The 15,288-nt window shown below is 43.9% G+C and overlaps 1 protein-coding gene across 7 annotated transcripts in view; it reads left to right on the forward strand.

Annotated features, from left to right (window-relative positions):
* Nucleotides 1-14,876, forward strand: part of FBF1 (Fas binding factor 1) — a 47,391-nt gene extending 32,515 nt beyond the window's left edge. For all 7 annotated transcript variants that reach the window (XM_077327749.1, XM_077327748.1, XM_077327753.1 and 4 more), the window contains 9 exons: nucleotides 2,848-2,987; nucleotides 3,576-3,694; nucleotides 5,115-5,237; nucleotides 7,786-7,971; nucleotides 8,193-8,369; nucleotides 12,181-12,318; nucleotides 12,936-13,074; nucleotides 13,670-13,791; nucleotides 14,638-14,876. In XM_077327749.1, coding sequence (XP_077183864.1) covers nucleotides 2,848-2,987; nucleotides 3,576-3,694; nucleotides 5,115-5,237; nucleotides 7,786-7,971; nucleotides 8,193-8,369; nucleotides 12,181-12,318; nucleotides 12,936-13,074; nucleotides 13,670-13,791; nucleotides 14,638-14,721 — 1,228 coding nt within the window. In that variant the 3' untranslated portion in view covers nucleotides 14,722-14,876. The remainder of the gene's footprint in view (nucleotides 1-2,847; nucleotides 2,988-3,575; nucleotides 3,695-5,114; nucleotides 5,238-7,785; nucleotides 7,972-8,192; nucleotides 8,370-12,180; nucleotides 12,319-12,935; nucleotides 13,075-13,669; nucleotides 13,792-14,637) is intronic.
* The last annotated feature ends 412 nt before the right edge of the window (nucleotides 14,877-15,288 follow it).

A 15,288-nucleotide genomic window follows, 5' to 3' on the forward strand; every position in this document is an offset into this window, starting at 1 on the left:
GAGAAAGACAAGTCCCTGAGAAACATAGCATCTGTGCTTCTCCACATCACTTTCTTGAGACAGAATGGTTTCTGATGGAGCCAGAAGAGATAGACGAAGGAGGCGCAGGTGGAGGTTAGAGCGTTGCTCCCTCTGCCTATGGAAGCCTTTAGTGAAGGGCTGAGGCTCTGGCCTGAAGATTCCAAATTGATCCTCTGATCACATTGGTCAGAAATGCCACTTGCACTGCCTGGGCCAAGAATACTTTAAGCTCACTTTTGGAGGCTTGGATGGCCAAGTGTCCAGCTCACGCCCACAAGAAACAAAGTGAGTGCTGACATTCTAGCGGACCTAAGTTTTCAGGCTCATTCTTTTTTTGTAAACCAGTCAGTTTACTATGCATCTTAACCAGAGATACTTGCAGCCTTGGACTGTTTAACTTTGCAAGCAAGTTGCAATCAATACGAGTGAAGTTTGACACACTGTTCATTTGTATTTGGAGAGTTTCATATGTTCTTAACGATGCAAAAATGTTGCTGGGAGAGGGGTGTTCTCAGACTGCTTTCCTATGGTGCTCCCTGCGGTGTCACTGCCACCTCATCTCCTTGTCAGCTGTTCAGCACATCCTTTACTAAGCACAAAAAGAAATGTGAAGAGACTCCCTCTGTTCCTTTCAACCGCCTGACATGGTGTTTGTTAATGGGAAAGCCAGATATGACCAGATCAAGAATAATTTGGGGATATGCATTCTTTCAATGCTTTAATATGACTGCTCCTTGCCAGAACCATTTTCTGCCCAAAGGAGAAGAAACATGTACAGGTTCTGTCTTGAGAGCCAGGATGGTGCAGTGGCTAAAGAGTGGTGACCTTTAATCTGGATAATTGGGTTTGATTCCCCATTCCTCCATGTGCAACTCTCTTAGGGCTGTTGTTGCAGAGCAGTTCTGTTAGAGCTCTCAGCCCCACCTACTTTACAGGGGAGAGGAAGGGAAAGGTGTTTGTAAGTTGCATTGGGACTCCTTCAAGTAGTGAAAAGTGAGGTGTATAAAGCCAGCTGCTGTTCTTCCTTTGAAGATAAGCTTTCCACAGCCTTTGTCAATTTCAGGCTGACCTGCACTTATAAAGATAAAGGTATCCCCTGTGCAAGCACCGAGTCATGTCTGACCCTTGGGGTGACGCCCTCTAGCGTTTTCATGGCAGACTCAATACGGGGTGGTTTGCCAGTGCCTTCCCCAGTCATGACCGTTTACCCCCCAGCAAGCAAGCCGGGTACTCATTTTACCGACCTCGGAAGGATGGAAGGCTGAGTCAACCTTGAGCCGGCTGCTGGGATTGAACTCCCAGCCTCATGGGCAAAGCTTTCAGACAGCTGCCTTACCACTCTGCGCCACAAGATGCTCTTATGACCTGCACTTATAAGAATGGGCTAAGAGTGCTTACCCAATCTTCCATTGACTGGGTGAACCTTCTCAGTTTGGAAAAGCACAGCTTGAAGCTTAGAAACATGAAATGAAATGGAGCAAGGCTTTCTTAGCCACACCCAGGTGCACACCTTTGAGATGAAAAAAAAACACAAACCAAAATGTAAAACAGAGAAGTGTCCTGATAGTGAATAGCAAGAGGAGAGTGAATGCTGCCAACTGTGCAGGTAGGAAAAGAACACACACACAACCCAATGTGACTGCTCTTAAGAGAGACATCCCATGGCAGCCCCAGGGCATAGTCATCAGATAGCTTGACAAGCAGTTATCCAGTTGCTGTGCTGAATGGCTTCTCCTGCACAGATGCTGTCAAGGCTGACCCACTTTGTTCTGTGGGACATGTTTCCCTGTCCCCTGCTGGCAGAGTTTGAATTTACAGAGGGGGTGGAACACAAGCCTGCGTTAAGAATAAAACCGCTTTTATTGTGAAGAGAAGCAACTATGTATGGAAAGAGGAGAGGAGAGATACCTGTCTAACAGTTCCGTTCATTCAGTCTGTTCCTCTGGAGGCCAGCAGGGAGGAACTGTGCTCAAAGGAGCAGGAAATGTCTCCCCCTGGGCAATCAGGACACTGAAGGAGGAAGATCCTGTTCTAATTATGCTAAATATACATCTCCTCCAACGCTCCCTGCAGGATATTCTTTTTATGCCATTGAATTATGCACACCACAGATCTTACATATTCCAACATCCCCAACCTGAGACCCTGGAGCAATCCTCCCGGTTTGGTCCTGTAGACTCACAGCAACACACTACAAAGCAGCATAAATTTTTATTAAAAGAATTCAAAGAAAAAGATTTTAAAAGCAGTATAGTTCCAGTGACAGGTTCAAGTACACAGAAAACAAAATTTGCTCCCTAGATACACTTAGATAAATTCTTAGCAGCTCCTGAAATCTTAGTAGCATAGACCTTAGCTTCAACAAATTCAGTCCAAGGCCAGTAGCAAAATTCTATAAGAGCAAGCAGGGATGGGGAAACGGAAAGTGGGATGGGATGTGGCCTGATAGTATAGAATACAGTACTATACCAGGCCATAAATCTCCTGACCCTCTCCAGCCAATCACTCTGAGGGATTACCTGAAAGAAGAGTGAGTTCTCCCACTTCCCTCTTCCCCAGCTGAAAGTCCTGAGCAAAAAAAAGGGGTGTGTGTTAAGTAGAACAATCATCAGAAGATCGCCTCTCTCTGAACCAGATGCAAAATTGCATTCTGCTTGCAAACAGTTGGAAAGAGGCTCAATTTAACAAAAACTGACTCTTTGAAACAAGTTATGTTTGAATGCAAAAAAACTGTGGTCGATAAAGTTCGAAGGGTCTGTGACCTTCACTGAATGCAGATGGATGTATCTTAATTCAGCAATGTGGTGCACACCTTGCTTTTTATAGGTCTTTGAATGGCATCATTGAACAGATGGAGCAATTTTCCAGCAACCTGAATGACCTCTCCAGTAAAGTGGAGGCCACACACCACACTACATCACAAGGGCTGGAGATTGGTGTCCGCGAAAGAGAGAAACAACAACGGGGTACATTCCTTTCTGTCTCTTGAAGCATACATACCACTTTCTCCAGATCTTTCTTGTGCTCTAAACTAAACCAATGCCCCTCGTGGCTGATGAAAGCTGGTGGTGTGGGGATCTGGGTCACTCTCCACTTGTCCCTAGCTTGTTAGTTTGTAGTTTTCAGACAAATAGATAATGGCATAAACTCACTGAGTTCAGACCAATATTACGATCATGGTCAAATCCCTTCCTTAATACACATAGGAAGGAAGGCAGTCATTTTAGGCAAGCCAGGGATAATCATTGAAGGTGGAAGTGCCACTAGGGTGTGTGCCTTGCAATATCTCCTGATGGTTAAAGATGAGTTGCTGAAGTTTCCAGAGTTCTCAACTTATTGCCAGATCTTTCAACAAATCCAGCACTGTTGCTGAAGCTATGTGATCTTGCCTGCGGGTATCTAGTTTATACACAAAGTATATGGAAACTTGGCAGTTCTTACAAAATAATTGGAGATAACCTAATTAGGGCCTTGAATCAGAGATTGGAATTAGCCTGTATAACAGTAGAGGACTCAGTTGATTGATCCTCGCTCTCTCCACCTCGATGGCACAGTGCTGCAAGATCATCTGGCTCATCAGCAGAGGGACATGGAAGAAGAGCGAGGCCGGCTACAAGCCATCATCTCTAAAATGGAAGCCAGGTTGAATGAGCAGACCCGCCTCCTTGAGCAGGTGAGCCAATATGTAGATCAAAAGTGCTCAAGCCAGATGTCTGTGCTTAAATGGGAATGCAAGAGCTGAGTTAAACTGAGGCCTGCTCTCCTCCCCCCATTAACATTAGCCTTTGAGGCAAAGATCAGCAACAGGACTGCTTCAGATGTTGAAAGACACAATGCCAGTTTCTTAGCCCCTTCTTTGTGTTGTATTTATTGAATAGTGTTAACCAGAATTAAAACTTACTAGCTAAATCCTAATGTGGTAAGGTCCCTAAGAGAAGTGAAGGGGAGGTTGCATTGGCCTAGATTGTTTATGTATTCTGGGGGAAATCTGCATAGGAAATGCACATCTAAAACTGGAGTGGGAGTAACACGCAAGGGATCTGAGTGTGCTGTTCAGTCCTGAGGAATACATGTATCTAGCAAGAACAGCAAAAAAAATCACATTAGATTTGGCAAGCTGAAGGGTTAAGCAAGGTCACTTGTAGGATCACTTCAGACAAGAAGTGCTTTTTTTTTGTACCCCAACTTTTACTACCTGGAGGAGTCACCTTCCCTTCCTCTTCCCACGACAGCATCCTGTGAGGTGGGTGAGGGTGAGAGAGCTGAGAACTGTAACTGGCTCAAGGTCACCCAGCTGGCTGCATGTGGAGGAGGAGTGGGGAATCAAGCCCAGTTCTCCAGATTAGAGGCTGCCGCTCTTAACCACAACCCCATACCATACTGGCTCTCTCAAATCACTTATACCTTACTGAATTTGTATTTGAATGTAGAAAGGTCAAAACCTAAACATTTTCCATACTTTACAATGGCATTTAAAAGCTGGATTAAAAGATGATTCCAATCTCTGTTAATGGGCATGAAAATGTTCCTGGTTAACTAATATGGAATCAAAGGCCTGTGTTAGGCAGACATCTGGGATTGGTGCACATCTCCTGAACACTGCATTGAAAGAGTGAAGAGGATCTTTTTTATCATTCTAATCATTTAGCAAAAGAGACATTCATTCTCCCCAGTGGAGATCTTAAACAGTTTACATCATCATTCTCTCCTCCATTCTGCCTTCCCAATCCTGTGAAATAGTTTAGGTTGAGAGAAAGTGATTAATCACACAGCAAACTTTTGTGACAGAGTGAGGTCTTAGGGCGGCACTCTTCAGATTTCAAATTAAATATTAAAACTGGGGCTGGGAGAAACTGGGATGTGTGTGTTTCATTATTCTTTGTTTCTTTTGTTTGGCTGCACTTCTTTCCCAATGAGTTCTCCCTGTATAGTGTGTATGTACCACATTTTGATGACCTACTTCCCCACTTCAAAAGTGGCTTTTGAACAATACCAGTCCATTACAGTGCTCCTCCTTCTTCCTTCCTTAATACAATTAAAGTTCTTAGCAGTAGGAAGGAAACGTTCCCTCACATGCTTCTCTTTGCCTCCAGGAACGCTGGAGAGTGACAGCTGAGCAGTCTAAAGTGGCAGCTTTACAGCATTCCCTAGAAGAACAGAGAAGAGTCATGACGCAGCAGTTGGCCATGGAGAGGGAGGAGCTAGAGAGGGCAAAGGTGAGAAACAAATGCCCATGTTATTTGAGCCCCTGTGATTTTGTCAAAATGAGAATCCACTTTGCTTGACTCAGTTGTAAGCATCTAACAGTGTGTGCAAAAAAAAGAAAGATCTCCCTCTAGGTGTGCTCTTGCCCTTCTTGCAAATTATCTGCTGCTCTTGCTGTAGTGCCCTTTCCTTCCTGCTGCCACCACTCCATGCTGTTAGCTGAGTGCCTGTGGTTCCTGACAACTTGTTTTGGTCTGGAGTCCCACAGTTTGTCCTAATGGGCAGCCTCTCCCATTGCTCACACATGTTGAAAAGGAGACAAGGAAGGTTTCCATTATCCCCATAACAACCACCACCAGCAGACTACTTGCTGCATCTGGAAGATTGTAGACTTCATCCTTGTTAGATGCCCTCAACTCTAGCAGAGGACCATTATAAGAAGATCCCCCTCCCACTGAGACAGTGTATTTGTGGGAGTAGCCAAATTGAAACCAGAGAACATCTATTGTTCCACTGCCCTGCTTATGCAGACATTCAAGGCAAAATCTATCCACTACTCAAAAGATTTCCAGAATGTCCGGCTGCAGATTGAGCAAAGAGGTTGTCAGACAATGAGATAACAATTCAGCTTGCTACGTTTTGCACTTTTGCCATAAAAATACAAAGTTTTAAAGTAAGATAGTTTAAGGTTTTAACTTTAGGATTTATCTCAATTGCATTATACCTAATGATCATACTGCTTTAATATCTTATGATTCTGTATATATAATTTGGTCTGAATGACTATAATAATAAATTTTGACTTTGAAAGGTAGTAGACAGGAAGTGGGGTTGTAGCCACGGATCTGTTAGGTGGGGCAGAGAGAGCAAGAATCTTCTTCTGTTAGAAGATCATGTAAGTTCTGTTAAAGGGTGGTGAACTACCCATGATACTTTTTAGAATTATATTTTTATCATTGTAGGGTGTGTCATTTAGATTTTCTGCCTCAAGCGCCAAAATATCAGAACTAGGCAATATCTGGATAGTTGGCAGGATCTGAAGAATCCTCTGCAGAACAAAGTTTTGAGTCCAGTGGCAACTGGGAGGGGGGTCCCACACCTGTTCAATGTAGTGAAATGCTTACCTTGTGTAGGCATTATATTCTGGTCCCACCATATGACATTGCCAACACCCAGTGTCTAGGCAGTAACCAGCCAGCTACATCCTCGATTTTAAAGCACTAGTTGGAGTATTGCATAAAGTGGATTCCGCAACCTATTTAATGCTAGTTACAGGAGAGCAACCAGCAGGCAACCAGCAGAGGGAAGCTATGGAGGCTCAAAGACGCTAAAGGTGCCTGCCTTGTCCCTCCCTCGTATCTGCCTCCCTCTCCCTTGTTCCCAGGAATCTCTTTTTAAAAATGGCTAACTTCCTGGAGCAACAAATGGGCGGGCAAGTGTGCAGGCAATGCCAGAAATATTTTTTTCTGAAAGTTGTAACACAAAGCATGCTTTTCTGAAGTTTCTACCCCCCCTCCAAATCAGGAATTAGATTAATTTTAAAAAGTACCTAGACTCTGGATTCCAGATGGGGTGGCATTCGAAAAGCACTATCCATCTATGATTAGATGCGAAGGCATTTAAACGGAGAAGTATGAATTTTTAAAAAAATAGCGGGCATCATAGGACCTTTAAAACATGGAAAAAGATGATTGGTTGCCTGGATTGATTGACAGGCAGAAGAGAGTCATGTGTAAAGTGCGTCACTCTCTTCCCCCATTTCCAGCAGCACGTGTGGAGGGTGAGAAGCGCGAAAAGGCAGTGAGACAGCAAAAATGTGAAGAGGGGCTGGGACACACTATAATATTTAGCACTACGCTAAATATTCAGCTGGTGTAATGCTATTTTCACCGATGTGCAGAAATGCCCCAAGTTTTATTCAAGGCATGAGCTTCCGTGTGCACGCAAACCTGTCCATACTTATAGGTAAAATCTGAGTAGTAAATTAATATACCATGCAATGAAAATGTATAACACGTTATAGAATCAAACAGGGATAGCAAGCTTAGTTTATAAAATTTCCATTTGTTTAGGTTCAATTCCAAGGGGAAATATAGTGAAGGAAATAAAGATGTTAAGAGTTATGGGTGGACGTATCTTTAATTGTGAAATGCTGAGAGCTGTTAGCTGAGACCCTGGTTACCCAAACATAGTGGAGATTGCCAAGCGTGGTTACACGAACAGACTAAGAAGTTGTTACTTGGCCTTCAGCCAATGAGATTTTGAGAGGACTGAGGGGGAAATGAAGAGCTTTTGAGGAAGTCTTTTAACCTTAAAACCTAGAGGTACTTTTATGGCAGGGAAGAGGGCTTTATAAGAGGCGGACATTACTAAGAGACGTGTTAGTTGTGTTGTTTTTCCCCCCAGTGCAACTGATTGAAAGGTACATTGAATTTTGCATAATGGCATTTTTAGTAAATGATTTGACTAAGGGCCTGTGTCTGTTTTGCTTGCCCTTCCATACTGTCAGGCACCACACTTTCCCCTCTCTCTCCTTCTTCCCATGTGTCTCACTTGCAGAACACTTTGCTAGAGGAACAGAAGTCAGTGATGCAGAAATGTGCAGAAGAGCGTCGCAAACTCGCTGCAGAATGGTCGGAGCTCCACACCCAACAGAGGCTGAGCAAGGAGCGGACGGAGCGGGAGGTTGACCGAGCTCTTCAGATCGATTCCCAGAGGGAAGGGGCCATCATGAGCCTTGCCAAGGTAAACTGTGCTTAATTGGAACCCAGCAGAGCATAACTCCAGCCCTGAAAAATGAAGTTAAAAAAAAAGGGAGGTGAGGGTTAGTCCGACAGTGTCACAAGGTCTTCCACAGGATCTTTTACAGAAGAGCCATTGGCTACAAATTTCAATACACCTGCCTTCTCTGCTTTTCAAAACAAATTGAGATAGCAAGTCTGTGCGATGGCTGTTCTTTTTTCTAGGAGCAAGCAGGCCTGAAAATTAAAGCCAGTGAACTGAGATCCAAGGAGGAACAGCTAGCTAGAGAATGGGAGATTCTCAAGCAAGAGAAGCAGCAGCTGAGGTTGGAAAAGGAAAGAGTGAATGCAGCGGCTTTGAATGTCAAACAGAGGGCAGATGAAATCGACAGTATGAGTAAGGTAAGGAAGGCACACCTTGCCCTGCTTGCAGTATTTCGATTCGTGTTAGCAAGGGTGGCCGGGGCGGGAAATGAAGGCATTTTTCATATGGGAGCCAAAACATAGTTTCAGTTCAGAAGATCTGATTTCTAGTCAATCAGAACATAACCAATAACCCAATAATTCAATTTTATCAATATATAAGATTATTTACAAGATTAACATTATTAATCTCTGATACCGCATATCATCAGGTCATTTTTCTCTCTTCAATGCAAAAAGTCTATATGAGGTTTCCGATTAATCATAAAGGAAGTTGTAGTCTTTTCTTTGATCAGAGACATGCGTTTAGTCATCTCTGAATTCTAACTTCTTCAACAATACATCTATGGTAGGTATTCTCATAGTTTTCCAATTCTGAACACATAATAGTCTTGCTGCTGTTTTTATCATATATAAAAGCAAAGTCCCATGGGCATTTCCCAAACTTATTGATCCTGAAAGAAAAGCTTCTGGTCTCATTTGTCGATTAATCTTCAAAATCTTTTGCACACAAATATTTCTTTAAAAAGAAGATCTGGTGTATATGTATGTATGTATATATAGATATATATACACACCAGATCTTTTTAAAGATATATATGTAGATAGATAAGTGCATGTATGTATGTATGTATGTATGTATGTATGTATGTATGTATAGACCCTCTTGTGGCGCAGAGTGGTAAGGCAGCTGTCTGACAGCTTTGCCCATGAGGCTGGGAGTTCTATCCCAGCAGCCGGCTCAAGGTTGACTCAGCCTTCCATCCTTCTGAGGTCGGTAAAATGAGTACCCAGCTTGCTGGGGGGTAAACAGTAATGACTGGGGAAGGCACTGGCAAACCACCCCGTATTGAGTCAGCCATGAAAACGCTAGTTTTCAGTCCTGGCCCCTACCTGGTGGAATGAGCTCCCGGGTGATCTGCGGGCCCTGCGGGATTTGTCAGCTTTCCGCAGGGCCTGTAAAACGGAGCTCTTCCACCAGGTCTATGGTTGAGGCTGGGGTCAGCAAATCAGGGACATCGCTCCCCCCCTAGGAGTTGGAGTGTACGCTACTCCCCTATCCTTTCCTCTTCACCTCTTAATAATTGGGGGAGGGATGGGATTTTTAGCTGCCATGTTAGTTAGTAGATTGATATTTTAATGGGAATTTTAATGGGATTAGTTGTTGTGACCCGCCTCGAGCCTATCGGGAGAGGCGGGAAATAAATCTAATAATAATAATAATAATAATAATAATAATAATAATAATAATAGAGGGCGTCACTCCAAGGGTCAGACATGACTTGGTGCTTGCACAAGGGATACCTTTACCTTTTTATGTATATGTATATATGTGTATATATATATGTGTGTGTATGTATGTGTGTATATATATATTTATTTATTTGTTTGTTTGTTTGTTGTTGTTGTTGTTCTTAGGTGCGAAGTCGTGTCCGACCCATCGCGACCCCATGGACAATGATCCTCCAGGCCTTCCTGTCCTCTACCATTCCCCGGAGTCCATTTAAGTTTGCATCTATTTTTTTAGTGACTCCATCCAGCCACCTCATTCTCTGTCATCCCCTTCTTCTTTTGCCCTCAATCGCTCCCAGCATTAGGCTCTTCTACAGGGAGTCCTTAATTCTCATGAGGTAGCCAAAGTATTTGAGTTTCATCTTCAGGATCTGGTCTTTTAAGGAGCAGTCAGGGCTGATCTCCTCTAGGACTGACTGGTTTGTTCACCTTGCAGTCCAAGGGACTTGCAAGAGTCTTCTCCAGCACCAGAGTTCAAAAGCCTCAATTCTTTGACGCTCGGCCTTCCTTATGGTTCAACTTTTGCAGCCATACATTGCAACTGGGAATACCATAGCCTTGTCTAAACACACTTTTGTTGGCAGGGTGATGTCTCTGCTTTTTAGGATGCTGTCTAGATTTGCCATAGCTTTCCTCCCCAGGAGCAAGCGTCTTTTAATTTCTTTGCTGCAGTCCCCATCTGCAGTGATCTTGGAGCCCAGGAAAATAAAATCTGTCACTATCTCCATTTCTTCCCCACCTATTTGCCAGAAATTGAGAGGGCCGGATGCCATGATCTTTGTTTTCTTGATGTTGAGTTTCAAGCCAACTTTTGAACTCTCCTCCTTCATCCGCATCAATAGGCTCTTTAGTTCCTCTTCACTTTTTGCCATTAGAGTGGTATCATCTGCATATCTGAGGTTGTTGATATTTCTCTCTGCAATCTTGATCCCAATTTGTGACTCCTCTAATCCCGCCTTTCTCATGATGTGCTCTGCATACAAGTTAAATAGGCAAGGCGACAGTATACAGCTTTGCCGAACTCCTTTCTCAATTTTGAACCAATCAGTGATTCCATGTTCAGTTCTCACTGTTGCTTCTTGACCTGCATATAAGTTTCTCAAGAGACAAATAAGATGCTCTGGTATTCCCATCTCTCTAAGAACTTGCCATAATTTGTTGTCCTCCACATGATCAAAGGCTTTAGCATAGTCAATGAAGCAGAAGTAGATGTTCTTCTGGAACTCCCTAGCTTTCTCCATGATCCAGCGTATGTTGGCAATTACATCTCTAGTTCCTCTGCCTCTTCTTCATACCCATCTTTGCATGAAATATATATGTGTGTTGTGTGTGTGTGTGTATGTATGTATATATATATATATGTATGTATGTGTGTATATATATGTATATATATACACATACACAGAGAGAGAGAGAATGGATGTCCTTTAGGATTTTTATCAATAAAATCTTTCTTTAAAAAGATCTGGTTTCTAGAGCCACCAAGATAAGATGGCTATCTTCCTAAATCCTGGAGTATTCTGGGACCTGCTTCACACATCATTTTTAAAAGGAGAAAAGTGGGGTGTCAGTAATAAGGAAACAGTAACATTTGCTCCATTGTCAATTAAGACTTCTATTGAGATAAAGGCATGGAATACACTGTGCCGAATTAATTTGATTCATTTGAATAGTATGTTGAAACGTGTTGTGGGAATCCTTGAAAGAGCGAGAAAACAACGATTCTGTGAAGACAACTTACTTAATGTGTTCTCATATTTCACTTTTCTCTACCCGAGGGAGTCTCAAAGTGGCTTACATTCGCCTTCCCTTTCTTCTCCCCACAACAGACACCCTGTGAGATGGGTGAGGCTGAGAGAGCCCTGATATTACTGCTCGGTCAGAACAGTTTTATCAGTGCCGTGGTGAGCCCAAGGTCACCCAACTGGCTGCATGTGGGGGAGTGCAGAATTGAACCCAGCCTGCCAGATTAGAAGCCCACACTCCTAACCACTACACCAAACTGGCTTCAAAGCAAGGTGGCTCTTTACAGGAGTCTGGAAGAAGTACTGCTTGAGTACGGTGAAATCAGAGGTATTATGTGGCATTTAACATGTCAGCATTTACAATAGTATCAAGCATATAATTGGGGGTGGGGGGGGGAGAGAACTTAGAAGAGACCTTTTCAGCCATTTTCTGTGTTCCACCTCTTGCAACATCTCTCCTTTTTTTTTTTTTTTTTTGCAAAACTTGGTTTGTGGTGGATTTCAGGACAGATGTTTTCCTCAAAGCTGCACCCTCCAATATATAGTTCCTTGCTCCAGCTCTAGATGAATAGAAGCTGGTTGCAACTTATTCAGCAGCAAGGGAAATGCAGCACACATGCTCTAATCATTTGCTTCCTGTGCACTATGTTCTGTGGTTGAATCTTGAGGAGAAAACTTGATCCGAGGACAAAGTGCTTCTGTGCTCTCCTGCCGATCACCTTCTGATCATTCTCTGTCCCTGTGTTCCACAGCTGTCCTCGCAGAGGTATGAAGAGGGAGAGCATGCCCTCATGGAGGCGAGGAAGGTGGAGTCAGAGCATCAGGCAAGGTTGCGTGCTGTGCAGCAGCAGATGGAACGACTAAGGCAACAGGAGGAATATCTGCACCAAGTAAATTTCCAGAAGCTTTTAAGCTGTTTGTCCCCACCAGCCCCAGAATCTGGACTGGCTGATCATAAAACCAATACCTGCCACATTCCATGGCTCCAGTGTTTTCCCCTAATGAGCTGGATATTCCACACACACACATGTTTCCTTTTATCTGGCTCAGTGGGGAAACTGTGGGGTGGACCCATCACCAGCAGCCTATAAAGGGAGGAAGCAGAACTAAGGTCAGTCTTCAGAACTGTACTGCTGTTAGCCCATAACTGGGCTTCTTCTTTTCCCAGACAAGCTGCCTCAGGTGGAAAAGTGGTAAAGGAGGGGGGCTAGCATCAACATTTCTGTCTCAGTGTGATGGAGGCAAAGAGGGAGGGCGTGCCAGTGAAGTCAGCAGGAATGGGGGTGGGGGTGACACGTATGGACACTGTTACTGTCCATGGCTACCCAGCCTGCAGTAGCCCTGCATAGATCCAGCCCTCAATGTACATGTCAGAACATGCCCATGGTCACAGCTACTGCCTGTTCGAAAGCTGGATCTGTATACAAACAAAAGTAAGCTCCACATGAAACAGAGGAAGGTGCTGCATGAACGCTTTCTCTTTTTTCCTCCCTTTGGATTGCATCAGGAGCGCCTAAGTTTGTCACACCAGAGGCGGCAGCTCGAACAGCTGCGGGACAGTCTTCCAAGCAATCCACTACTCTTCCAGACCACACCCTTGATGCCATTATCAGGCACTCAGGCCAACGTAACAGCCAACATGCAATGTAAGTAGCTCACAGCCATTCATTATCCTTTCAGATGGGGTGTCCTTGAAGAAGTCAATGGCAAGAATAAAATAGAAGCAGCACTTTAGAACTGCATCTCTGACATTCCTGATATCCAGTTGTGCTTGGCCCCTTTGATCCTTAGAGTTCTCAGTTATAAAGGTAATGGTATCCCCTGTGCAAGCACCGGGTCATGTCTGACCCTTGGGGTGAAACCCTCTAGCGTTTTCATGGCAGACTCAATACGGGGTGGTTTGCCAGTGCCTTCCCCAGTCATTACCATTTACCCCCCAGCAAGCTGGGTACTCATTTTACCAATCTTGGAAGGATGGAAGGCTGAGTCAACCTTGAGCCGGCTGCTGGGATCGAACTCCCAACCTCACGGTCAGAGCTTCAGACAGCATGTCGGCTGCCTTACCACCCTGCGCCACAAGAGGCTCAGCTATAGAATAACAATATGTGGAATTCTTATTTTTGGGGGGGGAGGTCTGTGCTGACAGCACTAACATTGGGTCTCTACATCTCTTCATCTCAAAGTGAACTCTCCGCATAATGACTTTACTGTATATAACTATTTTCTTCCCAAATTTGCCAGTTCCTGTTACTGACCAACCGAAAGTTGACCTAGGAATCTCTGGAGCCCCCCAGGATCTCCCGAGAACAGGACCATTAGATCTTTATGCCAAACTGGTGCTGCATAAGCTTACAGCTGACAGGGTGAGACTCATTTTCATTTCTCCTGATAAGAAAGCTACTTAGGTGACTGAAAAGTGTTTGACTTGGAGCCCTTCCAAAAGATCCCAAGAGATGCTGAATACCCTCTCTGTCTCCTGCTCCCCTTTCCACATTTCTACTTTTGGGTGATATCACACACATTCTTAAGATAATGTCTTTCCCCAACTATCCCATTTTCTAGCACAGGTTACAGCTTTACCGGGAATCTAAATGTACAGACTTAATAGAAGTATGAATGTGATACTGAATGTGTCCTGCAGGTGCACCAGTTTCAATGGTAACCATGGTTGAGTTGCTTTAACCCACTTCTAACTTGGTTGCAAGCTCTGGCTAGAAACTAGACATGGTTAGCAATTACATTGGTGCAAATATAACAGTACAGCAAAGCAGGTGGGGAGAGAAGAGGTGCAGATAGGAGGAAAGCGTGTGTGGCATTGCTGGTTTGAGGAGATTGGGAACTCACCCGGGTCTTGATGACATCTTTCGAGTAGCCTATTTGTATTCTGCTGAGTTTCTTCTCTGACTTCTGCCTGCTTGTCTGCAAACCTGTTTGAATCACAAACTTTACATCAGGGTTGGGCAAACTGTGGCCCTCCAGATGTCCATGGACTACAATTCCCATGAGCCCCTGCCAGAGGGTATGCGTCCACTGGCAGGAGCTCATGGGAATTGTAGTCCATGGACATCTGGAGTGCCACAGTTTGCCCACCCCTGCTTTACATGAATCATCTTGTAAAGGAAACACCTTGCTTACTTGACAGGCAACTGTATGTGTCCCTCTGCTATGGAAGTCTTCATCCCGCCCCCCACCCCCTCCTGTTTTTATAGGACAGTGATTTCTTGGAAGAGGAGCGATTTTTCTTGGAAACACTGAAGAAAACGTCCTGTAAGACTTCATCCCAAACAGCATGATGAGACCTGATGAGACATGCTGAACCCTGGAGACATCATTGGCTAGCTTGGTGTTTCCTCTAATAAAAATATGTTTAAACTGATTTTTTGGGGGGAATAAAGCATGTAAATAACTGTAACTTACTTTGACGGAAATTACATTACTTCTTTTAAAAGGCTTGTTTTGGTAGGATTTTGTAATCATGACCATGCAAAGGCTGAGCAAGTTTTGCTATTATTTACATCTCTGAATCAGGTGTATATACAGCCTCAAGGTTTATACAGCAAGGCAGCAAGTTAGCTTTCCCTCTTCTGAAATAGTGAAATGGGTTTTCCAGCTTCTTCTTAGTAGCCAGTAATGATGACTGTGGTTGCAGAGGGTGATTTAAAAAAATACCCTGAATTAAACTGGAATGGCTGTCACATAGAGGATGCAGCAGAGTTGCTTTCTGTTGCCCCAGAGGGTTGGACCAGAACAAATGGAATGAAATTAATTCAAAAGAATTTTAGCTAATCATCCAGTTCCTGACAGGAAGAGCAGTTCTTCAGTGGAACAGAGTTTCTCGGGAGGTAGTGGGTTCTCCTTCT

This window comes from Paroedura picta, chromosome 3 (assembly GCF_049243985.1).
Source record: "Paroedura picta isolate Pp20150507F chromosome 3, Ppicta_v3.0, whole genome shotgun sequence".
Taxonomy (NCBI): Eukaryota; Metazoa; Chordata; class Lepidosauria; order Squamata; family Gekkonidae; genus Paroedura; species Paroedura picta.